This window comes from Triturus cristatus, chromosome 10 (genome assembly GCF_964204655.1).
Source record: "Triturus cristatus chromosome 10, aTriCri1.1, whole genome shotgun sequence".
Classification (NCBI taxonomy): Eukaryota; Metazoa; Chordata; class Amphibia; order Caudata; family Salamandridae; genus Triturus; species Triturus cristatus.
Window position 1 is genome coordinate 312,694,841 of NC_140593.1, and position 16,239 is coordinate 312,711,079.

The window sequence follows — 16,239 nt, forward strand, 5'->3', positions numbered from 1 at the left end:
AAAACTGCAGCTAACAGGTTAGCGACAGCTTGTACATATGGCGATAAATATAACACCGCAAAACCATCTGAAAAGTGCCGATAAGGCGGCGTTAGCCCCTTGTACATATGCCCCATTGTCTCAAAGCACAACATACATTTCTGGTCTGAAAAAGCACATATTTCCATAAAAGTACTTGGCACTGAAATGAAAGACATGGTGTGTGGGTGTTATTTTTTTGAAAGGGCAGGATTCCATCACTCAATTTGCCCCAAACTGCATTATGTAGTGAGTGGAAGCTAAATGTGAGTGACCCAATGGGTAAAGAGGGCTTGCAAAAAGCCCCTATAAATAGGGATGTTGTACACATAATTTTTGTAACATCGAAAGGTCTTGCTAATGGCAAAATTAAAATAGATAACCACATTCAAGCCTTTCTGTATGGCAAACAAATTTGCTATGTTGTTTATCCAGGAGCAAAAAGCTTGTCAGAGAAGGTGATTTAGGGGTTCAGCTTGATGGAAAAAAAACTACCCCTGTCTGCAAACACCAGTATTGCAGGTAACCAACATCCTCATACATATGCATTAATAGAGCATGTGTGACGCAGAACATCTCAATGCCATCCTTGTGCATGTTCATGGGTGTGGCACGCCAAAGATAACTTTATGCAGGTCAGCACAGGTAGGTATTATTAACATGTTTTTTTCTGGTGCACTTTTTTCTTTACCTACTCATGGATCAACGTGTACTGATTTTGAATATATTGAATAGAATAGCTGAAAGCTAAGCTGCTTTGCTGATCTCCGTAATCGCAGTGCACACTCCCTCGGTGTCTGTAGCAGTCACTCTCTTCTATGGCATATCTTCCTCAGTGCAACACAGGAAGCCGACATCTCAAGTATGGTTGTATGATTTTACAACGCATGCCATTACCCTGCTTGCCGTTACAAAGCAAATTTTTACCCCAACTTGCTGTCGGGGGTGCGCTGGAAGTTGGAATAGTATCATTTACTATTCCAACCTCAGTGTGTGCGCAACAGTAAGGATGGTGTTGGAGTTAAATCCAACACCTTCTACCCCCTGCAACAAGCCATTCGTGTTGTAACGACATGCGGGGTAATGGCATGCGTTGTAATGCATGCGTTGCAACAGTTGTTTCCCCTCAATTATGCACAGTGTTGCTTCAAAACTTGTGATGATTTACTGTGCAGCTTAAAGTTCTCTACTTCTGGCTTGCAGCCTCTACCTCATCATTTGCCAGCTCATCACAGGGTTGGGTGACATGGCTAACCATTCCCTGATTGACATGAAGCCCCAGGCACTGCACGTTGGGAGCCTCAAGCACAACTAACTTTGCATCCATGTCATCAGGGGTGCAGATTATTCCCAAAGGCTATGGCTTTGCTGGACAGATGATGTTAGAGACATCAAGGTTATGAGATCATCAGCCTGGCAAATGTTTGCACTCAGTTTTCTAGACTACATGTCAGCTAGTGCAACTGGGGTGAGTGCTGCAACCAGCCAGCAGCGTATCGGTGCTTTTGATTTAAGAATCTTAAATCCTGGATATGAAATAAAACTGAATTTGTCCTGAGGGAGAAAATAAGGAGGGCTGATCCCCTATGCCCACATCTGCAAGCTGCCGCTGAAACTGGGGGCACAGAGAGTTTCAAATACCTTATTGCCACATGATACTGCCGGGTCTTAAAATCTAGACAGTCGCCATTGCTTCCTCCCTTTCTTCACCTCGCTGCTCTCCTTTTCTTTGGCTCTGACATAATTGCATTGTGGACAACAGGGATTACAACAATTTCATTTTTTGGGTCCATATATCAATATTTCAGACTTATATCAACCATTTTATTTTAATGTGCATTTTGTAGGAATGGTGAATTAAGCACTTGAATTTGTTTTTATTGTATTATGGCATACAAGCATATGTGTCCTTTCACAACAGAAAATGTAGGTTTTTGATGCTGCTAAAAGTAAGATCTCATTGCCAATAAAATTGCCATTTATATATGCATTTCATCTGCATTGCCCTTAATGTGTTTTGAATCTTGAGATGCTATGGCGAAATGCAGTGCAAAAGGACACATACCATATGCCGAGCACAGTGAAACACTGCATGCTCAGTATGATGCAGCGCAGCTCATTTAAGAAATATATTCCCATCCCAAATGACAAGTAATTTTTTAAGCAGTTTTGGGATTTTCAAACAAACCACTTGCTACTCCTACAATCACTCATTTACTATATATTTTGCCTTTGGATTTCAGAACATTTTACAAACCTGCTTCTTTCACCCTTCACATTCACCATCCCCCAGCTTCAATACCCTCCCTGCCCTCCCTAAAAATATTCAATACAAGCAACTTTCCTTTGTAGCTAAGTGAGCAAACTGTGCTAACATTCATTCATCTCCTCCCTTACTACAATGAACCCTTAAGCAAAAAATCACTAATGCCCTCAGACATGATAAGCACAACACATCCACATCCAAGTTCTCCTCAGCCATATATTCTAAGACGGGCTGTTAAATTTAGCTATATCATTCCAAAATTCCTCTTTGTGTGTAGATTATTTTTTTCTAGTGGAAGTATGTACTAAACTTTAGTATGCCATCTTGTTTTTGCAAGGCTTGTGCCTTACTGTTTAACCTCAACATCGCTAACAGGATACTGTGAGTGCATGGTTAGTTTATGATGCTTTGTCAAACAGGGGGTACAGAGTCATCTATGTTGTGTCCTCTCATATGTATTGCAAAAATGGTCAGCCGGTATTCTTTGTCTGATATCACTCAAACCATTTCTCTGACCTATCAACATTACTCAGTCCATTTGGTCACCCTCACTAGATATATAATTGATCATTTTTACCACCACCATTTTTCCAGCCTAGGTCCATTTTCCCTTGATCTCCCTTCTTCATCTGTACCGGTGTGTGATTCTATCCGTAGAGGAGTTTCCCTGTGCTAGTCAGACTTTAAATCAATCTATCTCGACATCTATCTATGGCCACCCTTTCTTTTTCAAAGACTTTTCTCCCCAGATCATGGTACCCATGTACGCTAGTTCCTGGTGCCAGTATGAGCTGTGATTACACATAGAAAATCAGACCACCTGGGCCAGTGAAGTTGAGCAAATATTTCTCCAGTTCAATAAAATAAATAAAGCCCCAGCTTTTATTTCAGGTGCCATATTTCAATGACTGAGCTGAGAGTGGTATAGCCGGCCCCCTTTCTAAAACCAGAATTGATGCTTGCCACCTATAAATTATGTAGTTTGACTCTTTCATAATGTCCTATTTAGGATTCGCCTGCACAGCACTTATGAACTATTGTATTATTAGGTTTCACCTGCACATCACTTGTGCCGTGCTTGTTAGGTTTTGCCTACACAGCGCTTGCGCTGTGCTTGTGAAATCTATTGTACTAACTACAAATCCTAAAAGGGACTTACATCCTGCCCTCTTGCTTTTCTCACTTTTCATTGGGTGCCGTGATTGCCACTAGTATTTGTAACTGAGGGCAAAATAGTCTGCTCTGTACCAGTATACACTCTAATTCTGGCCCGATGATTACAGGACAAATATGTTTTTATTTTAATAAGTATACTACGTGTGTTTGATAAACAGCTGCACAAGACACAGCATGCTTATTAGCAGTGAAATAAAGGAAAAATAAAATGATAATAACTAAACGTTATTATCATTTTATTTGTTTCTACTGCGGCAGCTTTGCAGCGTGGGTGGGGCTGCTCCGATGACATGAGCAGGAGAGTGGTGAGCACACTTTGTAAGTGCGCATGAATGTTTGGCCGACTGTCTTGGGCCATCCAAACATTCATGCCCACTTTGCATTTTCTCCACCCAAACTGAATTGCAGCCTGGGTGGAGTACATGCCCAGGGTCCCATGCCCTGGCTAAGCACTGAACCACGGCGCTCAGCCCCAATCACAACGCATTGCATTGCAGCGTTGTGATTGGCTATGGGGAGCCTGGGTGTGTTTCCTGTTCAGGTCGGAGCAAGGGACTACGGAGGAGTGACGCAGCGAGGAAGCGGTAAGAAGGTACATTTTTTTTTACATCCGCTTCCCTCCATCCCGTCCCCCTGTCCCATTCCCCCCGCCCTGCACCCACGATCCGTGCCGGCCACCACTGCTGACATTTAAGTTGACCCTTGAAAATTGTAAATCTTTTTCTCAGCTGTAGCAGACAATTTTGGGAATGAGTTTCTTAAACACACGAGGTTGGTCGAACATCTATTAATCTCCACAGGGCATATGTTTAGCATGTGGCTTCTCTGATTAGTGTTTTAGAGCTATATGAATGCTTAAGATAGAAAATAAATTGAGTACTATAGAGGTAGGCTAGAAATATAACCAAACAGTAGGGATTAGCATACACAGTTCGACTTGAAGCAAAGGTTCTGGCACTGCTTTACTTGGGCTACATGGCAAAACAGTAACACCATACACTGGATTTCACTAAGATGTAACCTGTGCCCTCGAACTAACTAAACCTCATAAAATACATGCATTTGTCTGTAGAGTGCTGCCTCCACCTTCCTACATTGGCACCCACAGAGATTGAAACACTACCTTACATTTTAAAAATCAATAGTTCCCACATATGGACTATTGTCAAACCACATGGGTGGTTGCTGGTCCCCGCCACTAGCAAATGCCACATGTAACTACCAAAGGCTACATCGTAGGTATTTTTTCAAACAAGTTATCACACAGCTGGACTCACCATCAACTGCATTTTAAAACGGACAGAACAGGAAATGGCAGAATTAGCCATTTGTAATTGTAAATCCAAAGGTTTCTCTTACTAGCCCATTTATTCACAACTTATTTTTTAGAACACTACCTTTGAAAGATCAAGTACGTATGACAGTAGTTGCAAACGCTATACTTGGCAATAGATATGAAGGGATTCCCCTTCTGTTCTATTGTAGTGGCAGTGCTAACTATCCCACAAATGCCTCTCCTTGGAGATGGAAAAGACTTTTGTTGCTCTCTGTGAAGTTGTTGCTGCCCTTCACCAATGAAAAGGCCAGCAGCGTCCCCTGACAGAGGACTAAGACTTCCTTCTACATATTGCTTGCCCAGTTCAAAACATTTTCACAAACCTCTCTTTAGAATGGGGAGTTGCCACGTAACTTTTATGTTGTAAGCCATTCCCACCTTATAATGCCTTTTGGTCTTTTCAGAGGCACCCTTAGTTCGACATAATACTTTTAGGTGGATGGGAACATGTGTCTTAGCTTCAGTTGCACCTAAAATAAGCCTTTTAAATGTGGGTGACTTAAACGAGGTACACATTAGAAATTGAGAACCAGTCTCAGTAAGTTGGTAATGGAAAACCTACAAATCGTCGAGAAAGTGTTAAATGTTCAGTTGGGGGACTCTACATCACAATTATCTCAACCATGGGGGTAGCAGAGTAGAGGAAATTGTCAGGGTTCCTCCATCAGTGAAGAGTCATCCAGTGGCAATTTACCACTTCCTTCACAAATCAGAGGACTGTTGTTTCCTACTCACTTCTAAATCAGACCATAGGGACTCTTCCCAAGATGTGTGCAGTGAAGGCCATTTTACACTTATTCCAACATTGAAAATGGAAGAGATGTAAGTCAAGGGGCACTCAGGTAACATTTTGTTAATCACCTCTTGTCACACCTCTTTAATGGGCACAGGGCAGAAACGGGGTACTGGACACAAACCGTAGGGGTTGAGGTAATTTACCACTGGGGTCCATCGTACTATGGCTCTGCAAACTGGGCAAGTACACCATTTCCTCACTTGACTCACAGGGTAGTGGGAGCAAGAAGTCAAAGGCGACTCAGGAAGTTCGTAGGGGGATGAACTCAAAACTCAACAGTCAATCAACAGACCCAATGACGTATTGTCCCACTCGGTGTTTATCTTTAAGTTCTCTCACAGCAAAATGAAACACTACAGAGTGCAATTAGGGTTCTCAATTGCAGGGATTGTAATCCTGTTTTGATCTCCAGTGAGGCACAGCATCTGTTCGGTATCCTCTCTCAGTCATCAGAGTTTCCTAGTGTCTTCAACACCCAGTTTATATCATTGATCTAAGCATGGATTGGGCAGTGGTGGGGACTGAAAAAGATGCTGGCACAACAGAGCTCACATGTTCTGAGTTTGCATCTCTTAAATAAACATTGTTGGACAATGTGGGTACTGTATTATGGACATTGGAAACCTTGAGAAGAGACTCATCTAATTATGTTTTTAGGAGGATTAGAAGCAAGGGTAGAAGGAACATTAAAATCACCCATCACACCTGTTGTTTGGCAAGAGAGGACTGGTAGTGGTGTGGAAGCCAAGAAACATGTAACTCTCAGACATAAGCACTGGAGGGAGAGGCAAGATGAGTTTGTGACAAGGCCTCTAGTGAGTTGGGGTCAAGGGCAAGCTCGGGAGGCAGATCTGGAGTCAATCAAGATGAACTGGCACCTGGGAGATACAATATGGATCATGCCCACAGACCTCCCCACTCTAGTGAGGACACGCCTAAACCTCACTTACATTCCTTTTTGCAACTACCACCAGAGGTAACACCGTATGTGATCATTTTAAAGGTGGTCCCCAGATTAAGGCCAGACTAACAGGAGGGTTGGAAAGAGCTAAAGAAAAAAGTAAGATAGTGGTTCGGCGGCAAAGTGGACAGAGGGCATCAGCTCCTGGATGAGATAATAATGGTAAGTCATGTATCCTGGATTGGGCTACGACCCAAAACTTGCAATGAGTGGTAGTGAATTTAAATTTGGTCTACTACGCAGAAAGAGTACTGGCCCTTTCATCAACCAGGATTCCAGCAGACCATGGGATCTTAGTGGTCCTGCTCGGCTATTTTTATCACACACTTGATGACTTTGAAAATGTTCCAGTAATCAGGGCCCAGGACTCAGAGCAGTTAGTGTTGAGCCTGTGAGTATAGTCTCTAGTCCCCTATTTGGTTTACAGCCTGTAGTGTGCAAATATAATCATTTCAGTCCTCCTATGGATGACCAATCACAGGATTTACTGGTGTCAGAAGTAGGAGAGGCATAGACGTCACCCTACCTTCCTGTAGCCGATATACAGGCCAAGGTGAGGAACGTAGAGATGGTTGCGAGAATAGAAAAGTCCCATGCAATATATAGCATTACACCAGTCACGTCGGCTGCATCGGTTGATAGGATGAAACTCCTATGCTGTAATATTGCTGCTAAGTTAGATAACTCAAACTGGTTAGACCTCATGCTTAACTATTTATTTTTGTGTTTTAAAAAAACCTGGGCTATGAGCCCTTTTAGTTGGAAGGGTTCCATTTTTTTTGCTCACCAGGAATCAAACCAAGTCATGGGAGAGCCAAACGCAGTCTAGCAATTTTGTTATCCCTAAAAATTCAAGGTAGTATCGTCAAGAAGGCTGTACAAGCCTCACATTCAGATCATTAGGGTAGGCAGGAAGGGGTCATCGGATATGACATTAATTATTTATTACAACAATATTTTTGACTGCTCAAGATCGAATGAGGTGAATGCGTTTGAACATGATCTGATAAAGATGTTGGACAAAAGGGGAAATTATTGTTTTATTATTTGGCTGGGGGATTTTAATATGCCAACCTGCGCATATGAGGCAAAGGCAGTTTGCGGGCTGACAAACAGTTTGGGTTGAGTGGATAATGTACTTTCCGCACAACAACTATTGGACTGGTTTGAATGAACTCTTAATGAAAATGAGTTTGTGTTTTATTAACAATATTTGCCATTTTGAAGGTGAACAATTGCCAACAATCGCTAGGACAATCTGCTCTAGTTCAATTTATTTTATGCTTGTCTTACCTTTTGTCGATTAATTCCAAATAGTGCCAAACTGTATTAGCGTTCATAACTCACTTGTGTTGGCTACGAATTGGTCTATCCAGGGAGTTAAGCAGAGTTTACTGGCCAAAATGTAGAAATGAGAAAAAGGAGTGGCCTTACGCTTAAGTAAGATAACATTGATTCAGTGAAACTCCTGCACAATGTAATTAGGAGCAAACGTGATCAGGTACCTATTTGCCTCGAGGTGTTGGGGGGGTTCTAATATAAGAGCTTTCATTGAGAAAGGTGATTACATAAAAGAGGCTGTATTGCAACAACCTATTAATAGCCCTTGAAAGGAGCAAGGGTGGTTTGACTCACATTCCACCAAAGCCCATAAGAAGCTAAAGGCGGTATTGAAGGAGAAACCTACGGATGTGGGAAAGGTTATAGAATGTAGGAAGCTTTATAGAAAGATCCTGAAGAAACACAGGAACACCATAAAAGATGAGGCCTGGGAGTCGCTCCAGTTAGCATATAAGAATTCTGACTGGTTGGCCTTTTGGAGGGTGGTTAATGCATATTATTTTAGAAGGACACAGTGTCCGATAGTGGAAACCATTATCCACGCGGAGATCTGGGTGAAGCATTTTACATTGAAAAGTGAATAGGCAGAAGTGAATGGGAAGTCCCATAGGAAAGAATCCTAACACTTTGACATGGTGCAACTCAAGTTGAGCTTAGAGAAGATGAGAACTGCTATTAACTGTGGTAAGATAGGGAAAGTACCAGGGCCCGAGAGTCTTCCCCTGACTATGTTTAAGGAGAATATAGACCTTTGGACCCCTCTAATTACAAATGTTTTAATAGACGTAGTAAAACATTGTGTCCCGCGAACATGGCGACAATCTGTAATTGTTCCCATCTTTAAAAAGGGAAACAAGATGGACCCAAGTAGTTACAGATCCACCTCATTACTGGACTCTACCCTTAAGGTGATGGGCAGGATCCTGCTGTCTAGGCTAGAGACATGAGCTCAAGATAATAACATTAGTTGCGGCACCCAGTATGGATTTCGGAAAGAACTAGGAATCTTTCAAAGTCACCAGTTCAAACAAAGGAATCTATGGGTTGGCCTCAGTACAGTTGATTATAAATGGGGTCGGGATTGTACAGATAGATATTTTGTGAGAATGCAGACAAGGTTGTTCTTAATCTCCCTTCTTGTTGAGCTCTTTATTGAGCTGCGAGCCACAATGCTAGTGAATTCTCATGACATTCTCCCGCCTGCCAAATTTATCTACAATTAGATTAGAAGCTGATGCTGTTGTGTTATATTAAGAACTTTTCACAGACAAACTAGAAAGAGCAATTACATATATTAAAATTCTGACAGTTATCGGGTTATAGGATAAACATGACCAAGACAGAAAATCTTTTCATGTGGATAAGAAAACTATCCCTCTGAAGTTTACAATAGATTAGATATTTAGGAATGATAATGTCAGAAGATTTAACCAAGCTTTTCTGTTTAATCATTAGACCCATGATTAAAAGAATTAAAAAGCATTTTCAAGTTTAGTGCTATCAGCCACAATACAAACGCTGCCGTGATTATTATTCCGGTTTCCCCCATTCCTTGTTTTTTAAAGAAAGGGCTTTCCATGTCATTGATTTCGTTGGTGACTACATTACATTTATTTGGGCGAAGAAAAACCCAAGAATTATCAGGTGAAATTTAAACTGATGTGTAGAAAATGGGAGATGGGCTCTAACCGAATTTGGAGGGTATTGTTACTGCCAGTATCTATTTGCAAAGGCTTATTACACCAGACTTAGTGACTAACTTTAGTACCTCTGTTGCATTACATGGAGGGATGGTTATTGACTTAAGGGGTTCCTGTACAAATTCAAGAGCCCATTTTTTTAAATGGTGTGGTTCAAGGTTCTTGTAACTGTCTGCTAAATTTCAGGTAGCATGCGAAGAATGGGTAAAAATCCTGGCATTATTTTATCTTTTTATGGGATAATCCTTCACTCCCTTAAGGAAACTTTAAAAGATTGCTCCACTTCGTGGCAGATCGCAGGATAAACTCCATGGCACAACTTATTTTTTTGTCATCATTCGCCTCAGATTCCCTTCCACAGCATTACTTTACAAAATTCTACCCTTATGCTGGGAGGAGAGGGTAAGGTTCCGCCCTTGAGTTGAAACTCCTACACTCCTCTTGTTTACCATGCAGAACTTACCTGGTAGATAAAGTGCATTTGTGAGGCATACAATCTTAATCATAGGACATGTCTTCTGTCCCCTAACCCTCTATTTCTAACCAGCTTATCAAGCGTAGCCAAAAGGCATATCTTTTCTTCCCAGGATTTGCTACATCAAGACTATTAGTGCTTTTCACAGACTGTATCCAATCATTAAACAAGGGGGGATAGCATCCACCCACTTCCTACAAATCTCCCTTCATGCCAATAGCATCAAATAAAACAATAACTTCGACTGATCTCTGTTTACTCTTGTTTGTACATTTAAAAATGCAAAAAAGACAACAGATAGGCTTACCTGAATTTGGATTTTAAGAATATCAGATAAAGCCTTACTCACGTCTTCCCAGAATGTTTGTATTCTTGGACATTTCACGAACATGTGTACATCATCTGGTTTACTTAGCCCACATTTAGAACATGCTACGACTCCACTGTTCCCAAACTTCAACAACCTGAGTGGGGTCCAATATGCCCTATGGATCAAAAATAGATGGTTCCTTCTTAAAAAATGCAGGTTTAACCACATTGTAAAGCAGACTCATAGATACTTGCCATAAGCTTTCCAGCGGGAACTCCGGCAAGTATTTTCCCCACAACTCTTTTGGCAGCATAAATGTCCCGTCAGTCATGTGAAACATCAGCCAGTATCATGTTGAGAATTTCTTTAGACTTTGGTGCATACAACATCAGTTTTTTTTCAAATTCATTAGGATCACTTATCTTTGTACTGGGAGACTGAAACCAGTTTTGTATTTGGAGGGATTTAAATTTCAACACAGTATTGTCCGTCATCTCTCGACACTCCTCCCACGTTATTAACTGTCCTTCATTAATTAAATGTTCCCATCTCAGGATACCGGCTTCTTTCAAAGGGCATGCCAACTTATCATTGGACCATTCAGGAAAGCCCAGAGAGTCCCAGATTCAGGCCAAAATACTGTAGTACACCAGTTTTGTACTTCTCTTAATGCGATACCAAGTTTCCGCCATACCTTGTAATACTTTCAGTCTCACCTTCTTGAAATATTTAGGGTCTGCAAACTTCTGTATGTAACCAAGGTCACCCCTTTTATGTCATTAAGCATTGCACATAACAATCTACCTATCTCTGAGCAATGAGGTCCATCCAAGAGCATTTTCCCATTCTTGAGCAGAAACGCTCAAGCGTAAAAAGTCAGGAAGGCCCAGACCACCTTTCTGTTTTCCCCTCCTCAGCTTCTTCCATGCAATGGGGGGCCCATTAAAAGCTCATATCAAGCTGCCTATATGCCCCTGCAATTTTTCAAACCACTCAATCTTAAAAGGTAATGGTATTGAGTTAAATAGAAAGGTGAACTTTGGGAGAATAACAATTTTTACCAAATTGGCTCTGCCGAAGATAGTTAAAGGTAAATGCGACCAGCTCCCTATTAAATTGCAAACTTCTTTCCTGGCCTTCATAAAATCTACCTCTGGGTGTGCCGTGATATCTTTTGTTAGTCTAACCCCCAAAAATCATATATCCTTCTTAACCCCCTTGTTTCCTCCCTTGATCTTCTAAACCATTATCTCTGTCTTTTCACTATCGACTTCATAACCAGCAACCTTGCCAAAATCAAGGATCAACTTAGCGACTAGCGCAAGAGTGGCCTGCAGGTCTGGCATATAAATCATAAGGTCCTCAGCCTACAAAGCTAGTTTTTTCTCCCAACTGTTGCACCTAAAGAGGGGAATGCCTGGTTCATTTCTAATTCTTCCTGCCAGAGGTTCGATAAATAAATCAAATACCTAGAGGAGACAGGGGGCAGCCTTGTCTTGTTTCTTTAGGTATCTTTAAAGGGGATGTCAAATTTCCATTTACCAACACTTTAGCACACGGGGAGTTACAAATTGCAGCAAGTGACTTACAGAATCTATCTCCTAAATGTAGAGATTTCATGATTGTTTACAAGAATACCCAATTTATGCGATCGAATGCTTTTGTAGCATCCAAGGCTATGACTGCCAGAGGCGTGTTCTATGCAGTAGCAAGATCTATAGAGACAATGAGAGCATATGTTAATTCGTATAGTGCTCGTCCTCGTATAAAACCTTTCTGATCTTCATGGATAAGGTCACTCATAATACCGTTTCAGCAAGAATTTTAGCATAGATTTTATAGTCACAATTTAACAATGACACCGGTCTATATGAATCACAGCTCTTTGTACACTTCCCTGGTTTGAAATTAATGTAATAGTAGCTTCATTCCATAATTCGGGTATAGGCGATCCATTTTTGAAAATCTCATTAAATAATTCTGTCAGAATTGGCAATCGGGCTCCTGCTGAGGCTCTATAAACCTCATAGGGCAACCCATCCGTCCCGCTGCCTTTCCCTGTTTACCAGCCTTAAGTGCTTGTTCCCATTCCAGAGTTGTTATCTGACAATTTGAGGCAGTATTTTTATCTTCATTCAATATTTCAAAAGAGTCCTGGTTCAGCCAAATTTCCACCTCTTCTTCAGTGATCTTTAAATCTTCTTGGTATAACTTTCCAAAACAGCTACGGAAGGCTTCCGAAATCTCCTTACTACTCTTTATCACTTGCATTTAATTTCACTGACCAAATTCCTCACTCAATTCGTTTTTGTTTTCCATGCTAGTAATTTACTGCATTTTTCCCCATATTCAAGCGGGGAAAAGTCTTGATCGGAGAGGAAAATATGGCGGACGGCTAGCGGCGGGTCGTGGGAGCTTCCCCAAGTGTGCTGAAGGGAATGGTTGTGAAGAGGGAAGATGCCTGAAAGCCTAGGAATATAGGTGGAAGTAAACCTAGCAGAAACTAAGGAACAGGAGTCTTTTTTTATAACAAAACGGACCACAAATGAAGGTCTACTAACCTTGGGCTAGTCGGAGGACGCTCTGCAGTGCAGCCACGGTGAACACCGCCGAGAGAGAGGAGTGCTAGTTGAGAGCTGCGCTTGAGCTACGCTGATGTTGGCGGGCGGCGGCCAGAATTCCTTTCCGGGGCAGGGGGGGGGGGGAGTGACAGCCTCAAGGGTCATGCTGAGGCTAAGTTGGAGACACCACCTATCCAACATCCAGAGCTCCAGGGGCAAGCATTAGCAGGAGATGATAGACACCAGAGACCAGCCCAGGGCGTAAGAAGACATGTGGGCAAAGACAAAGGCAAATGCAGAGGTGAGGCCAGTTTAGAGAGGGTGACTCTTAGAGGACTGGGAAAGAGAAAAGTAATTCAAGATACTCCTTGAGGAGTGCTTGAAAAGGCGGGCTCCTTCTTGATCAGATTACAGAGGAGGATATTTTAGAAGGTGGGGTTGGTGGGAGTAAGACAGAAACTAGAGTCCCAATTAAAAAAAATACAGCCTCAAATAAGAAGCATAATTTGGAAAGGGTAGACCGGAGACAAAGTAAGGTGGATCAAAAGATCAGGGTTACCCCCTCCCTTAGAACCTTCTTTAAAGTTCTCCCAAAAACCCTAATATTAAGCGAAGGAGGAGGTATGTTGGGCAAAGTAGGTCAGAATGGGGTGGATGCTGTGGCACAGTCAGATTCTCTGGGCAGAAATGCCATGTCTGATTGGGCGAATGTCACCAGCTTAAACAGATTTCAGGTATTGGCTATGGATGATCCAGAAGTTTCAGAGGCATGTTTAGACGATCACCAGAAAGTCGCATTGTGGCCTGGAGAGGCCTCTAAGGGAAGTACAAGAAGAGATTCTATACCCCCAACCCTCAACACCTCTAAAACATCACTTGATATACAACCGACCGCAGATGTGAATGCTGTCGGGGTATCTGTTAGGAATGATGAAGAACAGCCAGTAGGGTCCTTGATTATGGCCCTCTCCTTTGAAATTAAGAGCAGGTTTGAGATTTCAGAATGTCAACCAAAAGGAGATTAGGCTGGCCTGTGAAAATCTTGAAAAAAAGACCAACGATCTCTCAAATAGAACAGCTATCCTTGAAGAATCAGTAAAAGGTTTACAAATGAGTGTCCAGCTAATAAAGAGGACATTATTGCCTTAAAACAAAGGAACAGGGCCATCAGGAGAGGCTGGAGGTATTGAAAAATAACCAGAGACTGAATAATTTGCGAATTTTGAATTACCCGACAGAGCAGAGGGGGAAGACCTAAAAGCTGTTGTGGTTTAAGTTGATTAAAAGAGGAGTGCAAATGGCAGATCCCGAGCAAGAAATTTTAAGGACATCCAAAGGGTTCATAGGGACCCCTTCAGACTAAATTCAAATAGATCTAAGCCAAGGAAGATTCTGATCAATTTTCTAACTGTCAGCTTAAAAGAGCGCTAAGTTTGGTGTTTAAAGAATTGTAATGTAAAACCCTATTTAATGGTAAAGTCTGGCTTTAAGTCAGAATTCCGAAAATACCACTTTTAGAAAGTTGCAATTTTCTTGCCCTAACCGTTTGGTGTTCACAGCCTCTTTCCTGAGTCACATGACTAGGTGTACCTGGCAGTTGGTCTTTGTGTATTGCTCCCAGTCAGTGAGACAAAGAAACCTAGACATTGGCAGCATGGGCCTTCGCTGACTTGATAAGGGGACGAGCTGTCTCCCTGGATCACCAGAGTGATTTTTTAGGTGCTATTTTGAACTTAAAAATTTAAAAATGTATAACTCTTATTTTACTGATTGGATTTAATTTGTTTTGGTATCATTTTATTTATTAAAAGTTTCTCTATTTTTCTAAATTGGTATGGGATTTTTCTTGTGTTGTGTTTTCACTTTATTACTGTTTATGGCTGCATAAGTACTAAACACAGTGCCTCTAAGTTAACCCTGACTTTTTTTGTGCTGAGCTGCCAGAGGGTTAAGCACAGGTTAATTTAGTGACTTTTGTGTTTCACCCTGACAGGGATTGTGTTTGTTGCTTGAGAAGCATTATCACCCCCCTCAATCAAAAACCCGATTTCCAAAAATGTTATAGATCTATTTTCTTCATTTAAGGGCACAAATGTAAATAATGGTTGTGGATAGGAAGGCTAGGGGCATACATATGAAGATATTGTAAAAGTTTATCACAAGAGGTAACTTGATAGCATCGTGTATTACTTTTTATTAACTACATGCTTAATATCATCTGTTTTATATATGGATATATAATTCATTGTCTTTAGTGCATAGATGCCAGGAGCAATACAGACTTCACAAATAAATCATACAAATCCCAGGCAATGTTTTGTCTTTATAGTGGTGGGCATGTAAAACTAGACGAAGAGACAGATATGGGTTACGTTGAAGATGGAACACCATGTGGCGCAAATATGATGTGCCTAGAACACAGATGCCTCTCATTTGATGCCTTCAATTTTTCTACCTGCCCTGGAACAACTGATACAACAATTTGCTCTGGGCATGGGGTAAGTTTTCCTTTCTTCTATTTTGTGTCCCTTAACATTTACTTGATTTATAAACTATTCTAATATCAGATATTAGTGTAGTGCTTCCTATCCTTTTGCCTCTCTGAATTAAAATGAGGTCCACAGGATAGGATACTCCTGGAACATGATACAAAGTGCTGCAACCCATTTCTTTACCGGAGAGCCCGCCTGTGCCGGAGTGAGGAATGATAATGTGCTGCGAATAATGGGTGTTGTGCCCCCATGTGATGTCCCATAACCTCAGTGGATTTCCCTGGAATTCTGCAGTCCATGAACTGCTCTGTATTTCTCCTACATACATATAGACTAAATGTACTCAGTGCCAAGCTGCTTGCCTAGGAATAAGGAAAATGGGTGCATGTTTCGTTCCTATGGAGAAAATAAACTAATATGGGGAGGAGAGTGAGAGCCAGGTCCACCAGAGACACCTAGATTTCACACCTCACATCACTCCCCCTAGGGTCTTAAGAGCCCCTCAACAGGTATTCAACCTGGATAGGACTGACTTTGGCCTTTGCCTCTTAGTTCCTGGTTTGCTTACAAGCTAACACCCTTAGGATGCCAATCTTCTAGTGTCTATTCATTAATGACCTATCACTTAAACAACAATCACGTCAGTTACTTTCAATGATGTGCATTACATACATAAAAACTATTTGAAGATGTCAGTCTGTGCGCTGTTCCTATGCAGATCCATCTGTGATAGAGGACAGCAGAATACAAAGTCTCTCCTAGTGTAGGAAATGTAAAAGTAAAGGATTATCTTGGAAATACTCAGCT

The 16,239-nt window shown here is 41.5% G+C and overlaps 1 protein-coding gene across 3 annotated transcripts in view; it reads left to right on the forward strand.

Moving 5' to 3' along the window:
* Positions 1-16,239, forward strand: part of ADAM22 (ADAM metallopeptidase domain 22) — a 1,168,071-nt gene that overhangs the window by 948,678 nt on the left and 203,154 nt on the right. For all 3 annotated transcript variants that reach the window (XM_085631338.1, XM_085631339.1, XM_085631337.1), the window contains exon 23: positions 15,270-15,438. In XM_085631338.1, coding sequence (XP_085487464.1) covers positions 15,270-15,438 — 169 coding nt within the window. The remainder of the gene's footprint in view (positions 1-15,269; positions 15,439-16,239) is intronic.